The 20,183-nt window shown below is 52.9% G+C and overlaps 1 protein-coding gene across 17 annotated transcripts in view; it reads right to left on the reverse strand.

The window, feature by feature from the left end:
- The window catches only part of LOC100346860 (putative inactive 1-aminocyclopropane-1-carboxylate synthase-like protein 2), a 30,768-nt gene extending 19,850 nt beyond the window's left edge, over nt 1-10,918 (reverse strand). For 13 of the 17 annotated variants that reach the window (XM_089309217.1, XM_089309216.1, XM_089309215.1 and 10 more), the window contains exons 1-3: nt 10,812-10,899; nt 9,912-10,033; nt 892-1,445 (exon numbers count right to left, since the gene is read on the reverse strand). In XM_089309217.1, the coding sequence (XP_089165343.1) occupies nt 892-1,404 (513 nt within the window). In that variant the 5' untranslated portion in view covers nt 1,405-1,445; nt 9,912-10,033; nt 10,812-10,899. Of the gene's footprint in view, nt 1-891; nt 1,446-9,911; nt 10,034-10,811 lie in introns of those variants that run through there. The other 4 variants (XM_070071345.2, XM_089309197.1, XM_089309214.1 and 1 more) reach the window with 4 other exon arrangements.
- Nucleotides 10,919-20,183: the final 9,265 nt, after the last annotated feature.

Genomic DNA, 20,183 nt, shown 5'->3' on the forward strand with positions numbered 1-20,183 from the left:
GTGGCTATCCTTGGTTTTGCTATTGCACTCATGTCCCTCTCGTCGTGGGCCTTCCTTCCCAATCACATCAAACCCTCGCCAGCTGAAAACTTCTATGTATGCTGCTCCCCCTTCCTGGGGGACTATCACCTCCCAGGATTGGCTGGTTCAGTTTTTTTTTTTTTTTTTTTTTTTTTTTTTTTTTTGACAGGCAGAGTGGACAGTGAGAGAGAGACAGAGAGAAAGGTCTTCCTTTGCCGTTGGTTCACCCTCCAATGGCCGCTGCGGCTGGCGCCCTGCAGCCGGCGCACCGTGCTGATCCAAAGGCAGAAGCCAAGTGCTTCTCCTGGTCTCCCATGGGGTGCAGGACCCAAGCACTTGGGCCATCCTCCACTGCACTCCCGGGCCATAGCAGAGAGCTGGCCTGGAAGAGAGGCAACCGGATAGAATCCGGCGCCCCGACCGGGACTAGAACCCGGTGTGCCGGCGCTGCAAGGCGGAGGCTTGTTGAGCTACGGCGCCGGCTCTGGTTCAGTCTTTAAGACACCTGCTCAGACACCCAAAGTAGGCATCCTTTCAGTACACCTGGACACATTCTTAATGCTCATTTCCCCACTAGTTGGCCACATTCACCATTATGCCACGTTCCATAAGGAACTCACGTACCACTGTGACCAGAGTGACTAGCTCCTAGTGGCCAAGAGCTGGGATTTCGGTAGCACTTGTGGGGGTGAAGCGAATCAGCCTTCAGCTCGCCAACTTTCTGGCACACGTCACCCGATTTCTGCGACTGTTCCCTTACCTTCAAGGAGGCACCATAGGACGTGAAGAGTGAAAGGAACAGTACTGGGCACAGAAGTCAGCGACTCTTAGTGACTGGGGCCCTCGGGTACTCCCTGCCCCAGTCCTTACCAAGGTGTTCTTGACTTTATGGTATTTGTCTCTCTGGTAGGCTTCGTAGTCCTGGAAGTCCAGGTGGTAAGAGACAGAGATTTCGATTCCACGGCTGGAGAGGTCATGGCTGACAAGTGTGGCTTCTGAGTCCCTCTGCTGGGGAACCGGCTGGTCGGCCTGCTGAGGTGATGATACCCTCCGCACACCCCTGTTAGCAGCCTGAGAATCCAGGACAGGGAGAGGCGGGCGGAGCCCCAGGCCACTCACGGCCTCAGACCCCAGCAGGTTGACCATCTTGCACATCAGGTCATCGAGGAGGTCTTCCTGCTTACAGATGGCTCCAGAGTGCCTCTGTTCCAACGACAACAGCCCCTGCATTTGCCAGGTTGTCAGCTGCGTAAAGTGCTCCTTCAGGGACTGCTGTAAGTGCCGGATCATCTCCAGAAGGTCGGTACAGACCCTCTGCTCTCTCAGGAACTGGCTCCTTGTCTGGCCACGGGGGACAGTGGGGGTGTCTGGCCGGTGACTCATCCTCCAGGTATTTGTATTAGCCTCAGCAGGCCAGCTGGAACCTGCAGAGAGAGAGAGAGAGCGCGCGAGCATGTTCTACACCAGAGGGGACTCTCCCTGACCCTAAGGTCCAGGCTCGACCAGGGACAGGTGTGATCACAGCCTGGTCTACTCGCTCCTGCCAGCCCATCCTTTGGTTAGCAGCTCAGGGGGGTTCAGGAATCATTCACGCAAGGGCAGTGCTTAAGTGGACCCAAGCCCAGACTCTAGACCCCTCTACTTTAGAGGCATTAGAATAGGTGCTGAAGAAGAGCCTTGGGGACCCCCTTAAGGAAAGGGAGAACTGAACAGGCAGACCCTGGGCTACTCCTCTTGTGCCCCAGTGGAGGGGCCCCTGCTTTGTTGGGTCCCGAATTCAAAAAGGGATTCTGCTCCTTCAAAACAATAACCAGAACACTGAGTAAATTTTTTTTGACAGGTAAGAGTGGACAGTGAGAGAGAGAGAGACAGAGAGAAAGGTCTTCCTTCTGTTGGTTCACCCCCGAAATGGCTGCACCAATCCAAAGCCAGGAGCCAGGCGCCTCCTCCTGGTTCACCCTCCAATGGCCACCGTGGCCGGTGCGCTGCGGCCGGTGCACCGCGCTGATCCAATGGCAGGAGTCAGGTACTTCTCCTGGTCTCCCATGGGGTGCAGGACCCAAGCACCTGGGCTCATCCTCCACTGCACTCCCGGGCCACAGCAGAGAGCTGGCCTGGAAGAGGGGCAACCGGGATAGAATCCGGCGCCCCGACCGGGACTAGAACCCAGTGTGCCGGCGCCGTAAGGGGGAGGATTAGCCTAGTGAGCCGTGGTGCCAGCAGAATCATTTTTCTTAAAAAAAAAAAAAAATAAATTATTGCTTGAAGGCCAAAGCATCCAGCTTGTCCCCCTGTTTTGTAGCTAAAGTTTTACTGGGAACATAGCAGTGTCCTTTATGTATGTGTTGATTGTGGCTGCTTTTACCATACAGTGCAGAGCTGAAGAGCTGGGAGAGACGATATGGCCCACGCTGCCCACCTGCTCTCCCATCTTTGACAGGCGAAGTTTGCCGAGCCTGCCCGAGAACAGCAGCCCTTCTTCACACCTGGTTACCTTCACCTTGGCCCTACAGGTACTCGGCCTCTCCAGCCTCTCTCCTACCTCACACGGCTTTCTGTAGATGCCTTCACACTACTAGCTGTCACAGCGGCCTTGGGCCTTACTGGTAACTCACCAGTAACCCTGGCCATCACCAGCAGCCAGGATCACCTGGAGGGCTTGTCAGGCCACAGATGGCAAAGCCTCCCCCCTGGATTGGATTCTGGGGTGAAAACCTGAGAATCTTCATTTCTAGCAAGTTCCCAGGACAATACTTGGAGAACTTGAGATGATTCAGATAACTTCTTTCTGGAAAGAAGTCAAAATAGCAAGAAACAGCTTTTTAAAACCTCAAAGAATCAACTACAAAAATTAGATAGCAAGAACCCAGGAGGTAAGGAAAGTGGAGGCAAACAGCTGCTTTTAATTCTTTAAGACAATCCTCACATCACCAGCTACCAAGACCCCTATCTTTTCTATAGAAATCTAGACTTACACCCCTTCCACCAATGCTAACATCCTCCCACATGTATAGAACCCTGTTGCTTGACAGGTTTATGACACCTGCACTGCAAAGCAGCAAAACACTCTGCCCAGCCATTCCAAGCTATTTTCAGTCTGCCTGAGATGTTCCCACAGCGACCTATACATTTCCTGAATGACTTTTAATATCGTTACTTGTCCAGTATCTTCCCAGGTCAACCCTTAGCACAGTGCCCAGCACATAGGTAAGCAACATAGTTGATGTGTAAGACAGGCACACCCCCAGGGATATTACCAAATCAGTGAAGAAGAAATGAACTATGAATGAGGTTTGGGCCAGGGAAGATGGAGGAATGGTAAATGGAAGCCATAGGACACAGCTGTGCCAAGTCTTGACTTAGGATCCCACATTTTCATCAACAGTGATACAAAGAAGTTCACTCGCCAGTGTTAGAACATATTGAGATGGAAATTGAACCAAAATAAGCATTTATGTCTAGACTAATCCTTTGTTTCACAAGCAAAAGCTTTGATCTGGCTCCAACTCCCTCTCCTAGAAGTTACAGGTCTACCTAATGGGGCTCCGAACTCTGGAGCTAGGTAGGTCACACTGTCTGTCAAAAATACTTGAGTACTATGCGGAGCTGGTCAGGGGGCCAAGTGGGATTCCTTTGACTTGGCTTTCCAAAAGATGGTCGTCACCCAGGTCAAGATGGCCGTGCTAAGCTTCCTCTAATAGGCACAAAGCTGCAGTCACCAGGGGGTTCCTTCCCGGGCTGGACTCACATAATGAGTGTCTTTGTCCTGGTCACCATAACAACAAAGGAAATCAAAGGTGTGACAGCTCTTCCGTGTCAGTCAGCCCATCCCAGGAGCCCAGAATTTAAGCAGCAATTCTAGTTACAGCTGGATTACAGGCTCTCCGACGTCTGGCCCTGGATGTTCTTGCTGTTAACAAGGTCCCGCTAGGTATCCCACATAACCAAGCCCTCGGCCAGGGACTCCAGCTACACAGGAAACAGGATGGGGTGGGGAACCTGGAGGTCAGCGTTAGAGGAGGGAGGCAGTTGTAATGACAGCCTCCCCAGGCAGGTCAGCGGCAGAAGATGAGGGCCAGGGCAAGTAAGGGGAAGAAATATATTGTCCTGGTAAACGTGGTTTTTGAGAAGTGAGCCCGCAGCAATGCCAGGAGGGGACCTAGAAGCTGGACCTTCACCAAGACCTGCCTTTCATCTGGGGAAGGGGGAGTCCACTGAAAGTGACCCTCACCCACAGAGGCCACGATGCCCCTGCACCTCAGCTCAAAGCCATATGGCGTTGGAGTGTAAACAATCTGTTCTGCAAATCTTCTTGGACATAACCTTGGTTTCAGTAGTCGTCAGTCTTCTGCCACCTACCTCCCAGTACGCACTCAGGGGTTCTCTGGCAGCTAGAAGTAGTGTTGTAGAGGAAATACGGCCACAACCATTGACAAAGAAAGAGAAGCAGACCCCTCCTCCCAACACAGACCTTGAAAAGTGGCTGTTTGCAATGAACTAGTGAAGCAGCTGCCCACTGGGATCTTGTCTATGGAGGGAAGAAGTCCTAAGTTCTGCTTCTGAAAACAAATCTGTCCTAACAACTCTGCCCCTGGAATCTCTTCTACAAATATACCAGGCCATTGGGAGTGTGGTCCTAAGTCACATAGGCCGCAATCTAAACCCACCAATGCTGGAACAGCTAAGGTGTGATGCTGATGAACCTATCAATATAAAAAACTTGGGATTGTCGCTCAGTGTGGGGAGCAACTCGGACTAGACTAAGTTACTGGAATTAAGACTTATTCTATGCATCTGCTCTCCCACAATATGGCGCTGGGAGAGGAGGAAACAGCTTCTACACAGCTGCCTCCAGTTCAACCAATAAACTGTAGGACCTGCTCCTGATTGGAGGAGAGCAGCGTACTCGGCATGTGGGTAGCAGAGTTGGGATTGGTGGAAGAGGACTATAAAGGAGGAGAGAGACAACATGCACCAGGAACATCTATCCAAATAACACCTGTGCAGCCCCCGAGAGAGCCGGCCGGCGGTGTGCCGCTCCCCCGCAGAAGTGGGGAAAGTGGCCAGGGGGAATCGCCCTTCCACGGAGGTGGAAGGGACAGTAGCCAACCCGGGAAGAACCAGCAGCAAACCCGGGGAGGGCCGAGCAGACAAAAGAACAGCACAGGGTCTTGTGTCGTTCCTCCACGAAGAGGGGGAGCGACATAATGGTGCCGTGACTCGGATATGAAGCCTAGGCAGGGTTTAGTGTCGTTCCTCCACGAAGAGGGGGAGCGACAGCTCAGTTCTTGGGAAATGATTCCAGCTGAGCCCACTGGCGTAATAAACTACTTCAATCCTCCACTGTCTCTGATGCCTATTTGAACAAAGGGAGTCTTCCGCCTCAGATTTCTGTAACAGTATCTCAAGATCAACCGAGTTGGTGCCAACCGCCCCTATGATGAGGCCATGGGGTAGACCTTGAAGAGCAGAAGGTGAGGAAGGGCAGTGGAGGAGAGACAGGCCATCCAGCTGTTCAACTGCCATGCCAGCTCACGGGTATGTCACTCACACTGGGACACTCCTAATGTCACTTTCCCAGTTCCCCACCATCCCTTAGAACTCTGCCTTCCTCTTCCAACCTTCCTTCCAGACACCAACCTCCTCTTGCGTCTCAATACTCTAACCCTACTCAAATTCTTTCTTGATATGGCAAGCATAATGATAGAATCTCCTTTATATGCCCATGGAAGAAAGTCAAGTGTTGGGGGAAAATAGGTCCTTAAATATAAGTGCCAAAATTGAAGCTCTGGTAGGACAAGGATCTATCACATAGCTGCTGCTCATCAATTTAGGACATTTGAGGAATTATCTCCGTGGTCTGACCATTAGTTTCTCCATCTGTAAGACGAGAAGACTTATTTTAATTAGATGTGATAAAACTGAAGCACAAAGAAAACAAGTAACTTCCAGGGCTCCACAGAAGAGCCAGGATTGAGACCAAGACCTCCCACATTAGCCCTGGGATGAAGCAGAAAGTCAGTCCCGGCATGCACTGCAGTCTGGCTTCACGTCACATAATGCCACAGAGTCTCACGTTCTGAAACTGGATGAAAAGCACCCTGTACTGTGGTGGCACAAAGTCCCTGGCAGAAGCCAGTGGATATTCTAGAAGCCGTTGCTTCAGGACTAAGCTTCTCAAAGAGTCATTTTTCAGGAGCAGGCATGTGACATGGTGGTTAAGTTGTTGTTTGGAAAGCCCACATGCCACACGGGAGCGCCTGGGATGGAGTCCTGCCTCCACTTCCAATTCCGGCTTCCTGCTGATGCACACCTTGGGAGGCAGCCAGGAAGGGCCCAGTCACTTGGGTCTCTGCCATACATGTGGGAGACCAAGATTCGGTTCCTGGCTCCTGGCTTTGACTTGGCCCAGCCTTGGTTGATGCAGACATTGGGTGAAAGAACTAGTAGGTGGAACATCTCTCCCTCAGTTTTCTCTTCCTTCTCCCTCCCTTCCAAATAAAATGCAAAATAAAAAGAATCATTTTCAAATATAGCGTTCAGCACACAGACTATCCAGGTACATGAGTAACCAGAATAAGAAAACCAGCACAGACACTGGAAGCCTAGCTTTGGGAACAGACTGTAAAAGACTGCTTTTCTGTTGAAGGAGTTGAAAGGTACAAGCTATTAAAATCAGATGTGAAAGAAAATGAGAGATTCTGTAAGTTAAAAGGCAATAACCAAAACTGGAAAACCTCGATGGAAGGGTTTAGTGGGAATTAGCAGCAGCTAAAGAGAAAACTGGAAGAGGAAACTCTAGAATGAAGCATGAAGTCAAGAGAAAGCAGGAGACAGGATATGAGATGGTCTAAAGCATGTACACACTTATTTCAAGTCCAGAAATAAAAATGGGGGGGGGGGGCAGAAACAGTGAACACACTATACTATCAAGGCTGGATAATCCGACACCAAAGCACAGATTCTAGAAGACCAAATGCAAGTTGGAATAAAGAAATCTACCCTTATGTGATTGTGAAGCTACGGAATTCAAGACAAAGAGAATACCTACAAAGCAAGCTAGGCAAAAGGTTATCTTTATAAAAAAAAAAAAAAAAAAAAAAAAAAAAAAAAAAAAAAAAAAAAACAGAACAGGGGCTGGGGCGCAGCGGGTTAAAAGCCTGGCTTGAGGCGCCGGTTCGAGACCCAGCTGCTTCACTTCCGATCCAGCTCTCTGCTAGGGCCTAGGAGAGCAGTGGAGGATGGCCCAAGTCCTTGGGCCCCTGCACCCACGTTGGAGACCTAGAGGAAGCTCCTGGCACCTGACTTTGGTTCGGCGCAGCTCCAGCCATTGCAGCCAATTGGGGAATGAACCATCGGATGGAAGACTTCTCTGTCTCTGCCTCTCCTCACTGTGTAACTCTTTCAAATAAATACATAAATAAATCTTAATAAAACAGAACAAAACCTGACTTCAGCAAGAGTGGAAACCTGAACACAGTGTACTGAAAGATAAAACTCCCAACCTGGAGCCCTGTGACCAACATGGGACCAATGTTTCAACAAGTAGTACCTATTCCTCCCCCTGGAGAGCTAGATTTACTGCAGAAGACTAACTATTGGAGCGAGTAGTTTGCTGTGACAGCCAAGGCCAACAGAGGGAAGGATACTGGAAATATTAGAGCCTGTAAACTCCACTTACAGAGACAAGCAAACCAAAGTAATCGGCAGTGATGGAGATGAGAGCAGTGGCTGTCTGGGGTCGGAGGTTAGAAAATCCCTACAGCAACATGTAGTGATCAGATCGGGGTAGCAGGCACTTCCACCTCCTCAAACGTCAATCACTTCCCTGTGTTAGCATCCTACATGCTCTTCCATTTATTTCAGAATAGATCACCAGTTATTGTAGACTAGTTACCCGACCAGACTGTAGAGTACCAGAAGTAATGCCTCCTGTCAGTATCTCAGTGGCAGAGAGACAGGGAAAGGGAGAGAGCCAGAGAGGGAGATGCATACGGAGAGCGAGCTCCCATCCCTGGTTCACTCCCCAGATGCCTGCAACGGCTCGGGCTGGGCCTGCAGCTGAGCAGGGAACTCTAAGTCCCCATGTGGTTGGCAGGGACCCAATCACTCGCACCATCACCACCGCTTCCCAGGGTCTGCATTAGCAGGAAGCTACAGGTAGAAGTGGAGCTGGGAGTCAAACTCAGGCCCTCAAATCCAGCAGGAGTCCCAGTTGGCGCCTCAACCGCTAGTCCAAACGTCTGTCCCTAACTGTGTTTGAGTGTCCCTTACATAACCTCTGTTTCTCTTCCCTGCACTGTCTGCAGATGACTACTATATGCCTGGAATACACAGAAGAATTAAAGACGACTTACAAGAGACGGCAAGAGATTAATGATCACAGATAAAGTAGAACAGCTATGACAGTGTACGTAATAAAAGCTTTTATCACACCACTCAGAATGGCGCACAACTGAAAACTTATCAGTTGCGTACTTCTGCAGTTTCTCATTTAATGTTCTCAGACTGCAGATGGCCCCGGGTAACAGAAACCATGGAAGCAAAGCTGTGCTGGAGGGCAGGGATACTGTATGAGGGACTCGCCAAGGTTTGTGGAAAACAGAATGAAAAGTGAAGTCTTGCCGGCGCTGCGGCTCAGTAGGCTAATCCTCCGCCTTGCGGCGCCGGCACACTGGGTTCTAGTTCCGGTCGGGGCGCCGGATTCTGTCCTGGTCACTCCTCTTCCAGGCCAGCTCTCTGCTGTGGCCAGGGAGTGCAGTGGAGGATGGCCCAAGTGCTTGGGCCCTGCACCCCATGGGAGACCAGGAGAAGTACCCGACTCCTGCCATCAGATCAGCGCGGTGTGCCGGCCGCGGTGGCCATTGGAGGGTGAACCAACGGCAAAGGAAGACCTTTCTCTCTGTCTCTTTCTCTCACTGTCCACTCTGCCTGTCAAAAAAAAAAAAAAAAAAAGTGAAGTCTTGCTTTGGTGTCCAAGGCATCTGAAACCCATGCCTATGAGGGGGTCTTTTAAAAGTTTATGAAAATTTTGCATGTGATGAAAAAAATCATCCATGGATTTCAAAACCACTTTTTGCACCACAATAAACGTATCTTTTAACTCCATTTCCCCCCCGAACTTCCTGAAGTCCCCTAGAACCATCAACAGCTAAATCTGGATCCATGGGGCCTGCGCTGTGGCATAGTAAACTAAGCCTCCACCTGCAGTGCCGGCATCCCATATGGGTGCTGGTTTGAGCCCTGGCTGCTGCTCCTCCCATCCAGCTCTCCACTATGGCCTAGGAAAGCAGTGGAGGATGGCCCAAGTGCTTGGGTCCCTGCATCTGTGTGGGAGACCCGGAAGAAGCTCCTGGCGCCTGGCTTTGGTGGCCACTGTGGCATGAACCATCAGATGGAAGACCTTTCTCTCCGTCTCTCCATCTCTGTGTCTGTAACTCTCTCTCTCAAATAAAGTCTTTAAAAATAAATAAATAAATTTGGATCAGCACTGCCTCCAGCCAGGCTCGGGTCCGGGTTCCTCATAGGTACCACCTGACTTAATTCTCAAACTGGCTCTCCTGGGACAGCACCACCATTAAGCCTCACTGTAGAGAGACGCCAAGGAACAAAATGAATGGCACAAACTGGATCTGTGTGGGAAATGCTTAAACCCCAGGCAGCTAAGCCCAGACCCCACTGCCCCTTACCACCCCTCCTTGAGACCCCTTGCTGGAATGATGCATATACCCTCAAAACCTGGCACTCACTACTGGGGATCCACAAACCTCCTAAACCCACCAGGACCCTCACCCTCCCGGGGCCCAGAGCCCCAGGCAGTGTTTGGCCCAAACTCCTGTCTCACTGCACGTGCCCCAGCTAGCGGTGCCACCCTGCCACCCCGTACTCACCCTTGTCTCTTTAGTCTAAAATCCGTGGCCCAGTAAACTGTCCTTGGCCGCCAGGGCTCAGAGACCTGCTCCACAGCTCCCCTCCTCTCGCTAAGCTCACTCGCCGCCTTGGCCTGCACGTTCTACTTTTAAGGACAGGTGGTTTGAGGGATAATTAATTAACAGGATCCACCTTTTCCCTTCCAGCGGGACTCTCCCCAGGAGCTCCCCATGCCCTCAAATAGCCTCTCCTTGCACCTTTCCAGAGAAGGGCTTAGCAACGCCTGCCCGGGGAGAGCCGTGCAGTGGAGCCAGGTATTGGCATCACCTGGGGCCTCAGAGATGTGAGGGACCCAGGCCCTTTGCAGCAGGTGGGGGGCCGGACCTGCGCACTTTACCAGGATCACCAGGTGATTCCAGTTCCTACCCACTACTGAGAACTACTAGGGAAAGGAGATCCCAACTAACGCAGATGGGAGACTCATTTATTCTTGTGTCTGGGGAGGCCATGATTGGAGAGCAGGCTGAAGCAGATGAGCCTTGGGCAGGAAGCACAACTTGACAAGGAGACCTCCAGCCCCCCGTGCACTCCCGATCCCAGCATATCCTGGGAGGCAGCGGGTGAGGGCTCAAGTACTTCGGTCCCAGCCACTCACGTGGGAGGCCCAGACCAAGTTCCTGACTCCTGGTTGCAGCCTGGCCCAGCCCCAGCAGTTGCAAGCATTTGGGGAGTGAACCAACAGAGGGAGATCTCTCTCCCTCTGCCTTTCAAAAGAAAATGTTATCTCCCCTCTCCGGAGCTACGACGACCACCGGTTTCACAGCCTGCTCCCCACCGGGGCGGCAGTGCCGTCCTCCTCCCATTGCACCTGTCATTCGCAGAGCACGAGTCTCCTCCACCACGGCACGTGATTCACTCACTTCTTAGGTGTGTTGTGCACTTTCAGTCTCCTTCTCCAAAACCTACACTCCAAGTGGGCAGGGGCCATTGTTTTATTTACTAATGACGCTCACCTGCAAAAAAAAAAAAGGGGGGGGGTTCTCTGATCCACAGAGGAGCTCAATGATGTTTGCAAATGAATGAGTTAAGTGGGTAGGTGAGTGGGGATTGGTGGGTGGATGGATGGGTGGATGGATGGATGGATGAAAAGCATAACGCGATTGGCCTGTAGGCTTCTTGGTGCCTGCCATGCTCCAAGGCATACAGGGGGGACACGCCTTCGTACGCATCAGTGAGTGACTGAAAACAACCATGGAATCGATCCGGGTGGGCCCGTGCTGACTACCGACCGTGGGATGGAGGCCTCCTGTCTCCACCATCCCTCCTCCTCCGCGACTAGCTGCCGCGGGAAGCCCCTCTCCCGTGGCGCGCCCCCAACCCAGCAGCTGTAACAGGGGTTTGCCAAGAGGGGTCGCTAAACCCTTATTTTGCTGCCTGGCGCGCAAAACTCCGGGCGGCCCACGCCGCAGCCGCTGAGAAGCCGCAGATGCGAGGCGGGAGCGCAAGGCCTCACGGTGGCCAGGTCGCCCTCGAGGACCGAGCAGCCAGCAGCCGCGTCCGCGCTGCGCCACAGCGGGAGGGCGGGGTCCCCTGCGCCCCTGCATCGCGCCGGGGCAGGCTCCTGCAACTCCCTTGGGACTCACGGCCACCCTGGTGGCTCTTGGGTTGGGCTCTTTTGGCGGCAGCGTCTCCCAGAGAGGACTCTGGAGGGGCTGGGTGCCTGGGCCAACCTCTCCCTCCCACGGGGCCACATCCGAGCCAGGGGTAGAATCCGGATCTGGCTAACACGGCGCCCTTAGGCTCTCATGGCAAACAAGACTCCAGGTGCAGGGTCCGGCTAGGGTTCTGAGGTGACGGAAAGGTGGAGGTGGGCAGGGAGGCGGGGAGAGGTGGGGATGCCCTCAAGGGAGGACCCGATCCTGCTGCCCTGAGCGGTGCTCCCGTCATTTCAGCAACTTGCGATTGGCAAGGCCATGGCCACACACAAGTTGGCTTCAGTGAAGGGAGCCTGGCAGGCAGAGGTGAGGGCAGGGGGGAGGAGAGGCAAACTCCCCTCTCCACTCCTACCCATCTCAGATAGCAACAGCTTGGAAACTGAGGCTGGGAAAGGGGTGGCCTGAGAGGAGCCCCCAGGCCTGACAACACTTGGGGCCAAAACCTGGAGTCTTTAATGATGGGGTTGTCTCTGCTGGCATGAGCCGGAAGTTCCACATAAGTAACGGGCCTCCCAGCTGTTCAGTGAGGAAAGTGCCTTGGCCCCATTTCACAGACGGCAAAACAAAGGCTCCAAGGAGGTTCCTCCACCTGGTCCAACTTCATGCTACTTGCTTTGACGGCAGGCACTTCTGCAGCCAGGCCTGGCAAGTTCTCTTCCCAGATTCTGGGGTCCCAGTGGCAGCCCCCTCACCGTCCTATTAGGGGCCTGAGGAGAAAGCACGCCACGGTGTCAGGACCCCAGTGGCTCTGGGCCACTTCCATCCAGCATGGGCTGAGGGCCAGTGCCAGGTGGTTGCTACCTGATTACCTGTGGGGAAGCCTTCCCACACCGTCTACCCTGCAGGGCATGTTCAGGGGGTCCTCATGGTGTCCCCCTCCCCAGCAAACCTCCCTGGCTACTCCCAGCCTGGGAGTTCCCAGTCCGCTTCCCACTCCCCGGCCACTGCTCCCCTGACTGCTCTCCGGCCTCAGAGCTCAGACCCGACGGGGTACGAACGCCTCAAGGACAGGGATTTCTCCTGTGCTTGCCTCGTTCTCCCCGTTGGCCGGTGGGTTCTCAAGTAGCTTCTCTTTGTTTACTCGCTGACCGCTTGCTTGGGAAAACAGCCCTGTCTTTCCAGGGAATGTTTAACCAAGTTTGAAAACAGCATCTGCACCCTGATGGACCACGGAGAGGAATGGAGTAGCATCACTCATTCATTCATTCAACAAGCATTTATGGAAGAGCTGCCTCGTGCTAGACGCTATCCTGGGTGTGGACAGCGCGGGCACAGCCCTCTTGCCGTGGAGGTGATGAACAGTGTGCAATAAATAAATGTAACTGGGCAAAGGCTAGGGAGAAAACTCAGGTTGGGCAGAAGATTGAGAGTGGGACGGGGAGCTACTCAGATCAGGCAGTTAGGCAAAGACCCAGAGGAAGGGGAGGAGCAACCCCCGGGGATCTCAGGGGCCATAGTGGTCCCAGCAGAGGCAGCCGCAGGTCCCGGGGCTCTGAGCTGGGCGCATTTTCTGGATTTGAGGAGTGCGTGGTGTAAGGTTTGGTCAACCTTGGTAAAGACTCCAGCTTTTATTCTGGGTGCAAGGGGCTGGCAGGACAGATCTACTAACAGTGTGCTACGAACTGCCTTGGGGGCCCCCCAAACCAGCCCGTGGGCCTAGGGCTGTGTGGGCTGCCATCGCCGGCTTGGAGTCACGTGTTCGCGCTCCTAGAGTAGAGCACCTTTGCTCCAAGGTCTTCCACGTTCTCACCCAGGCGCCATGTTGGAGTCCCTGGAAAGCCATTTCCAGAAACAGAGGCTGAGTCTGGGTTGGGCCACGGGACAAACATCATTTGTTCACCATGACCACCATCCTAGAGGGGCTGAGGGTGGCCCCAGGGCCCTCCTCGTCACAGCCTAAATTATACCTGCGTCTACATTTGATGTCAGAGGCATGACAAAGGCCATAGCTTTCAGCAGGTGCCGCCAAGGTCAAGGATCCCATCCCAAAGCAAATGCATGAGACCCCAAAAGTTCAACTGCAGCCCAAGGCCCCAGTGCCCCCCTTCCCTCTCCTATTCCTTCCCTCCCCTCCGCCCCCACCCCTGCCAATGCCTTTTTTTTGCCTCCGGCTCCTCCAGCTCATTCCTTTGCAAGGATTTATTTTGACGGCAGCCTCTCCCTTCTTTGCAGCACTTAGCATGCTGCCAGCATCTGATACCCCTTCAAATATGAATAAGCTGTCCTCGCCAGAGCTGCGGCTTGGCTAAGTCAGTCTTCACTGGACGCGTTCTGTTTGCTTTCTCCCAAAGTCTTCCTTGGTTCAAAGAAAAGGGTTTTCTTTCATTTCCCACTGACACTACTTATGATTGTCAGCCACACATCAAAGCCGAGGGGCCCCTTCGAGAGCCCTGGTGCTGGGAGGGAGCCCCAGTGACCTCAGCCCTGGGTGTGCTGGGGCAGGCTGGGGAGGAGGCAGGAGCCAGCAGTACTGGGTGACTTGGTGCCCTGGTTCCTGGGTCGGCGGGGGTGGAAGGCCTGTGTGGCCTGGGCAGGCACTGAATTCATCTGCTCCTTTCTGGGCCTGTCTGCCAGGATTCCCTGAGAAGTTCCTTTCTCTGTAGGGGAGTGGTGTGGTGTATTGGAGTCTGATAGGGAGTTGTCCTCAAGGGTCCAGGGTGCAAGCCACAGGTTCACGTTCTTGCTCCACTACTTCCAAACTCTGTGTCCGCGGGTGAGTTCCTGAGCACCTCTAAGGCTTCAGTTTCTCATCTGTAAAGGGGGCTGGGGAGGAGGGGTTAACAGGATTGCGGGAAATCACGAGTACAACTTGGGCTTCCTCCTCCCAGTCTGTCTTGCCTTCCACCAAATCATTCTTCACCTGCTCATTGAAACGTCATTCTTTCACTAGCTTTTGATTGAGCCCTCTCAACTGTGCACCCGCCAGTCTCCTGACACTGAAGCCAGTATGAGGAATATTCCAGGGGCCAGCAATGTGTAGTGGGTAAAGCCACTGTCTGTAGCGTCGGCATCCCATATGGGTGCCAGTTTCAGTCCCAGCTTCTCCTCTTCCAATCCGGCTCCATGCTGATGGCCTGGGAAAGCAGTGCAAGATGGTCCAAGTGCTTGGGCCCCTATACCTGCGTGGGAGACCCAGAAGAAGCTCCTGGAACCCAGCTTTGGATTGGCCCAGCTCCGGCCAGAGCTGCCATTTGAGGAGATCTCTCTGTCTTTCCCTCTTGTCTGTAATTCTGCCTCTCAAATAAATAGTAAATACATCAGGGAAGGTAGGAAGGAAGGAAGGGAGGGAGGGAGGGAGGGGACTATTCCAGAGTGCACCGTGGCTGATCTCTCACTGTCACCCGGGAGGCCCAAGCTCTGTAAAGTCTCCATCGGCATCTCCCTCGGGGGAAGATTCTAGGAGACAGGAATTCAAAGTGGGACTTTTCTCTGGGTCACGCCACATTAGCGAGCTGCTGCCCACTGGGAAACTTCTTGTCAGGAGGTCTTCTTGTCCCGTGAGAAGCCGACTCTGGCATCTTGGGCTTCTGTTGACCCGGGCCTTCCCCTACACCCAGACTCCGTGAAGTTGGTCTCCACCATGCCCCTTCTTCCCAGGAATTCTTGGGCAGCAACAAGGCCCACAGATCCCTTGGGACACCCCTCCCCCTACTCCAGCCCACTGTGCTGTGGCTCCCTAGAGCCCTAGAATCTTACAGAGAGCAACCTCATGGTGCCCCAGCCACTGTTTAATGCACACATTTATTGAGGCAAGCATTTAGCAACGTTACCATTTTTCACCCACGTACACCCCAGGGGCAAAGTGTGAGGGTGGTCACTCACCACTAGCGATGCTTTCTGGAATTTGTGCCCTTGAGCACTGACTTTGGGCTTGGCCAGGTGACTTGCTTTGGTCACTAGGACATTAGTAAGCAGGACACAAGTGGGGCTTGATGAGTGCAGTGGAGCTGTCCTCTGGTGATGTTTGCCCTGAGTAGCCAGCAGCCATCATGTAAAGGAGCTCAGATGGGACCACGGAGTGAAAAGAGACTCCCCAGGGTGATGACAGGCATCTTGCACATTCTAGCCCCAGCTGAGCAGCCATCTGATTCCAGCTGTGTGAGAAACCGTAGCAAAAGAGCCACCCAGCTGAGCCCTGTTAACTCATAGAATTGTAAGAAATAATAAATCACTGTAGCCTGATCCAGTAGGTTTGGGGATAGCTTTTCCTATAGCAACTTAGAAAACCAAACATCTGAAATCCCCTAACCCAGATCCTATTGTTACCTTCCCTATTTTACAGATGTTGAATCTGAGGTTTAGAGAGCTTGAGCAAATTTCCCGGGTTGTCTCGTGAGTAGCGGACATCATGGCTATGAACACACACACCGCTTGGATCTCCTGCTGGAGGGAACCTAATTGACTGACAGCCCCAGCTCCTGTCTACCTGCATCCACCATTGTATTCTCACTGAGACCACACCTCCCCGGGGTACCCCTGGGATTGAGCACCAGCCTCACTGAGCCAGGGTTCCTGCTCCCACGTCACACCTGGTTCTTCCTGCCTCCTCCTGCCCTCTCCCGCTTATCCTTCACAGGTGTTTCCTCCAATAAATCTATTGCATTTCCACCCCCACATAGTGGAGGAGCCGAGATTAGAACCCATGGAGCCTCTGCCCAGTGCTTTCCTTTGTGTCTCCCCTGACATTTTTCCTCCCCAGAAAAAAAGGCATCTTGAAAACATCACAACCATCCAGACCTTGGAAGAAGCAGGCCGCAGGAAAGGAAAACTCCTAGGATAAGACACACAAGGGGCAGGAACCTCCTCAGCTGTGGCCAGGAGAGCCAGCCAGACACCTGTGGCTTCAGGAGCAGGTGCCAATCAGGAGCCTGCCTGGGAGGAGCTGCGGGGGGGTGGGGGGGAGACCAGCGTTGCCTTTCCCTTCTGTCTCCAGCCCAGTATACACGTGATCTCATCGAATCCTCCCAAACACTTGTAGGACAAGGATTATGGTTCCCCTGTTACAGGCAAGAACAGGAGTCTTAGAGAGGCAGAGCAGCTTGCCCGGAGCCACACAGCTTCCACGTGGCCCCCGCTGTCTTAAACCCAGGCAGAGGGAATTAGCAGTCGGGTGACTTCTGAGCCCTGTCCTTGTCCATGTTCCTGGGAGACCCCGGGCAATTGCTTAGACTCTCTGAGTCTCAGCGCCACCACACTTCAAAAGTTTATGGAGAATGGAATTGAAAGAAGTTCATTTTGGTGCAAAACAACTGTTTGAATCCACAGGGTTTTGGTTTTTTTTTTTTTCATATTACCCATGTTCCACAAACTTTTTAAAGTCCCATCGTCTGAAACAGGAGCACTCGCCCACCAAGCACGGCCTCCGTGTGAGTGGGTGTTCCCCACACGTGAGTTCTGACCCCCACTCCCGCCTCGCCCCAGGCCGGCCAGTTTCCATTACACTGGGGTGTTTCCATCCCACTATCAACAAAAACAAGATAAGGATTTTTTTTTCTCTTAAAGTCAAACCCCAGGCCCATCACCAGTTGCACTGGGGCCACTGCCCAGGCCTGATTCATGGTCCCATCTTGCCTTGATTCCTATTTTTAAAAAACCACACACATCAACATCTAAAATCCTGATAAATTAGCGCAGATCACACAAAAATTGAAGGCTCTAAGCCAGGACCAAAAAATAAAAAATTTAAAAAAAAAAATCCCCCGGATTCTTTCCCTATGAGGGGAGGTTTTCCATAGGGACTCAGCCCTGGGTGTGCCTTGGCTCAGGGACTGTCCCTGCTTCTCCTTGAGAAAGCTAAAAATAGGCGAGCAGCAGGCGGCCCCTGGAGGGGAGGAGCCTGGGCTCCCAGATGTCCCTGAGAGACAGGAGGGGGAGCAGAGCTCTCTGCCCTGGCTCTGAGGGTCGGGGGTGGGGGTGACCAGGACTCCTGGTAAGGGGGAGAGAGAGATGGTTTGGGACAGGGCTCCTCAGATTCGCTGAGCCAGAGAATCCTTAGGAAATAGTGCTGTTGTCCTCAGATTTCCTGGAGAGAGAGAGCGAGCAGGAGGGAGGGAGGGCAGGTCACCACTGTCACAGAGCAAGCAAGACCAGGAGGGGGACATTTTAATAATTAAACCAACCAAACAAAGCCAGCCCCATGGAAGTCAGGTCTGGCTGAAACGAAGCCGGGCCAATGGAGTCACTTCCGCCCCTGCTCCTTGGCCCGGGGACCTTGGGCATTGCTTGGCCAGGCCAAACCACACTGCAGCTCTGGGAGGCCAGCTCTCCAAGCCGCCCGCTGGCATTCAGGCGGGACTGGGGGCTCTGAGCAACGTGGCGTCACGGACTCTTGGGTACCAGAAGGAATCTGCGATTCTCTTTCAGTCCCTGGTTTAGGCCTCAAAGTGCAGGGGGAGCTTGTCCAAGCCACACGGGAAGTCTCCTGGCTCCCAAGCCAGAGCTGCTTCATGTCAGTGATTATGTCTGACCGGGAGTTCGTTGATTCATTTGACAACCATGATTAAGTGTGATTGTGCCCCGGGCCCCATTACAGGTTTGTGGATGGGTGAAGCTGGGAGGCAGCTGTTTTGTGTTAGGTATACAAAGAAAGTGTCTGATGAAGTGACGCTAGAGACCCACAAGCAGTAAAGGGTAAGCCCCAAGGTCATCTGGAAGAACTTTCCCAACAAGGGGAACAGTAAGTGCAAAGGGCCTGGGGCTCACATGTTCAAGGGATATGAAGAGTGGAGTTTTGGAAATGAGTTCAGAGCCAGAACAGGAGGGTCTAGTTGGCCCCAGAAAGATCTTGGCTTCCTTTTGGATAAACTTTTGCAGGGCTTTAGCCAAGGCTTGATCGGACACAGCACTGAAAAGACTCCCTCTGGTAACGTCCAGCAAGGAAGGGGTGCTGTGCAGGGGGCCAGGGGTGGACCAGCGGGGTGGACACTGCCATACCCCGAGGTGGCCCCTTAAGGGTGGTGAGATGTGACTGGATGGAGGTCAAGTCCACAGGATTTGATGTGTGCTGAGATGTGGGGACGGGAGGGGAAGACGGGCTCCAGGAATGAGTGCTGGGACTTGGCCTGAGCGAGTTCAGTGGACTTTGAGCGAAGTGGGAAACCGTGGGAGCAGAGCTGGGCAGGGAAACTGAGGGCTGAGTGCACAACACTAGCCTTGGGTCAGAACCGGGAGCTGGGGGGGGGCCTCAGGTCAGAGCCAGGAACCGGGGGACCTTGGGTCAGGACCGGGAGCCAGGGGGCCTCGGGTCAGAACCTGGAGCTGGGGGACCTTGTGGCAGGCCATTGGGTGCATTCAGTCTACAACAGCCCACATCCAAGTTCATCCTCAGGTTTTGCAGTTACAAGAAGCAGCCTGCATCAAGGCTATGTCACAGGTCAGATTCCATCGCCCCAAATTCTATCACACCCCCTCTCCACACCCTAGCCCAGCCTGTTCCCAGGGGGTCATTCATTCAGAGAATATTGTTTAAACAAACGCTTTCATTTCTCTACTACTTTATGGCTTACAATACATTCTTTCCTGTGTTGTTCTACGCTGTCCTCATCACGAGCCTAGAGATATGTCAGGAAAGCATCGCTCTTCCTATGTTACACAGAGGCCCAGAGGCCAAGTCTCCTGGGCAAGGCTTCCTGGCCACACAGTGCAGGAGCCGGGTGCACAGCCTTGTCTGCGGGGCCCTGAGTAAATGTCCTCACACCATGGACTCTGCTCACCCAAGGTGGGCTCCAGAATGGCCACAGAGGGCTGGCCGCCTTGGGAGCAGTTGTAATGAAACTGGCCTACAGCTGAGCGGTCCCACACAGCAGCCCCAGGTAATGGGAAGCTATTAAAATGAAATGCATTTAAAAATTAATCCTCCAGTCCTATGAGCCACAGTTCAGTTCAGTGTGACTGCTGGCTACCCTATTGAACAGCATAGAAACAATTCCACTATGGCCAAAATTCTACCACATGGTGCTGATACAGGTAAACCCTCCGCAACTCTCCGTACCAAAATTGAGAGCTTACGGTAGAATGCTGTGACCCACCGACTTCCACCCTTCTCAACTTTTGCCTAGAGAATGTTCCACGTGTACCATATCCTAGTGGTTAGTTTTATACTGTCTCACTTTTCAAGATTAAATACCCAAATATGGCTGGTCCTTAATACAGAGTTTAGTTTACAAATATAAATACACAATGATGTAGTTAAAGTTGTTGTGTGGTTGTCTATGTATTACCTTAAATTGTTTCCTGCTGGGAAAATTGGAACGGAAGACAGGCCTGGGCTTTGGAATCAGGAAAGCCCTACATCATCTGACTAGCTACGGCCCGTGAGGGTGTGGCTTTACCTCTCTGAACCTCAGCTTTCTTTCTTTTTTTTTTTTTTTCAAAGATTTATTTTTTATTTATTTGAAAGACGGAGTTAGAGTGAGAGGGAGAGGGAGAGAGAGAGAGCGAGCTTCCATCCACTGGGTCATTCCCCAGTTGGCTGCAATGGCTGGAGCTGTACCCATCTGAAGTCAGGAGTCAGGAGCTTACTCCGGGTCTCCCATGTGGGTGCAGGGGCCCAAGGGCTTGGACCATCTTCTACTGCTT

Source organism: Oryctolagus cuniculus, chromosome 1, assembly GCF_051225735.1.
Source record: "Oryctolagus cuniculus isolate XC-2025 breed Fujian yellow rabbit chromosome 1, ASM5122573v1, whole genome shotgun sequence".
Classification (NCBI taxonomy): Eukaryota; Metazoa; Chordata; class Mammalia; order Lagomorpha; family Leporidae; genus Oryctolagus; species Oryctolagus cuniculus.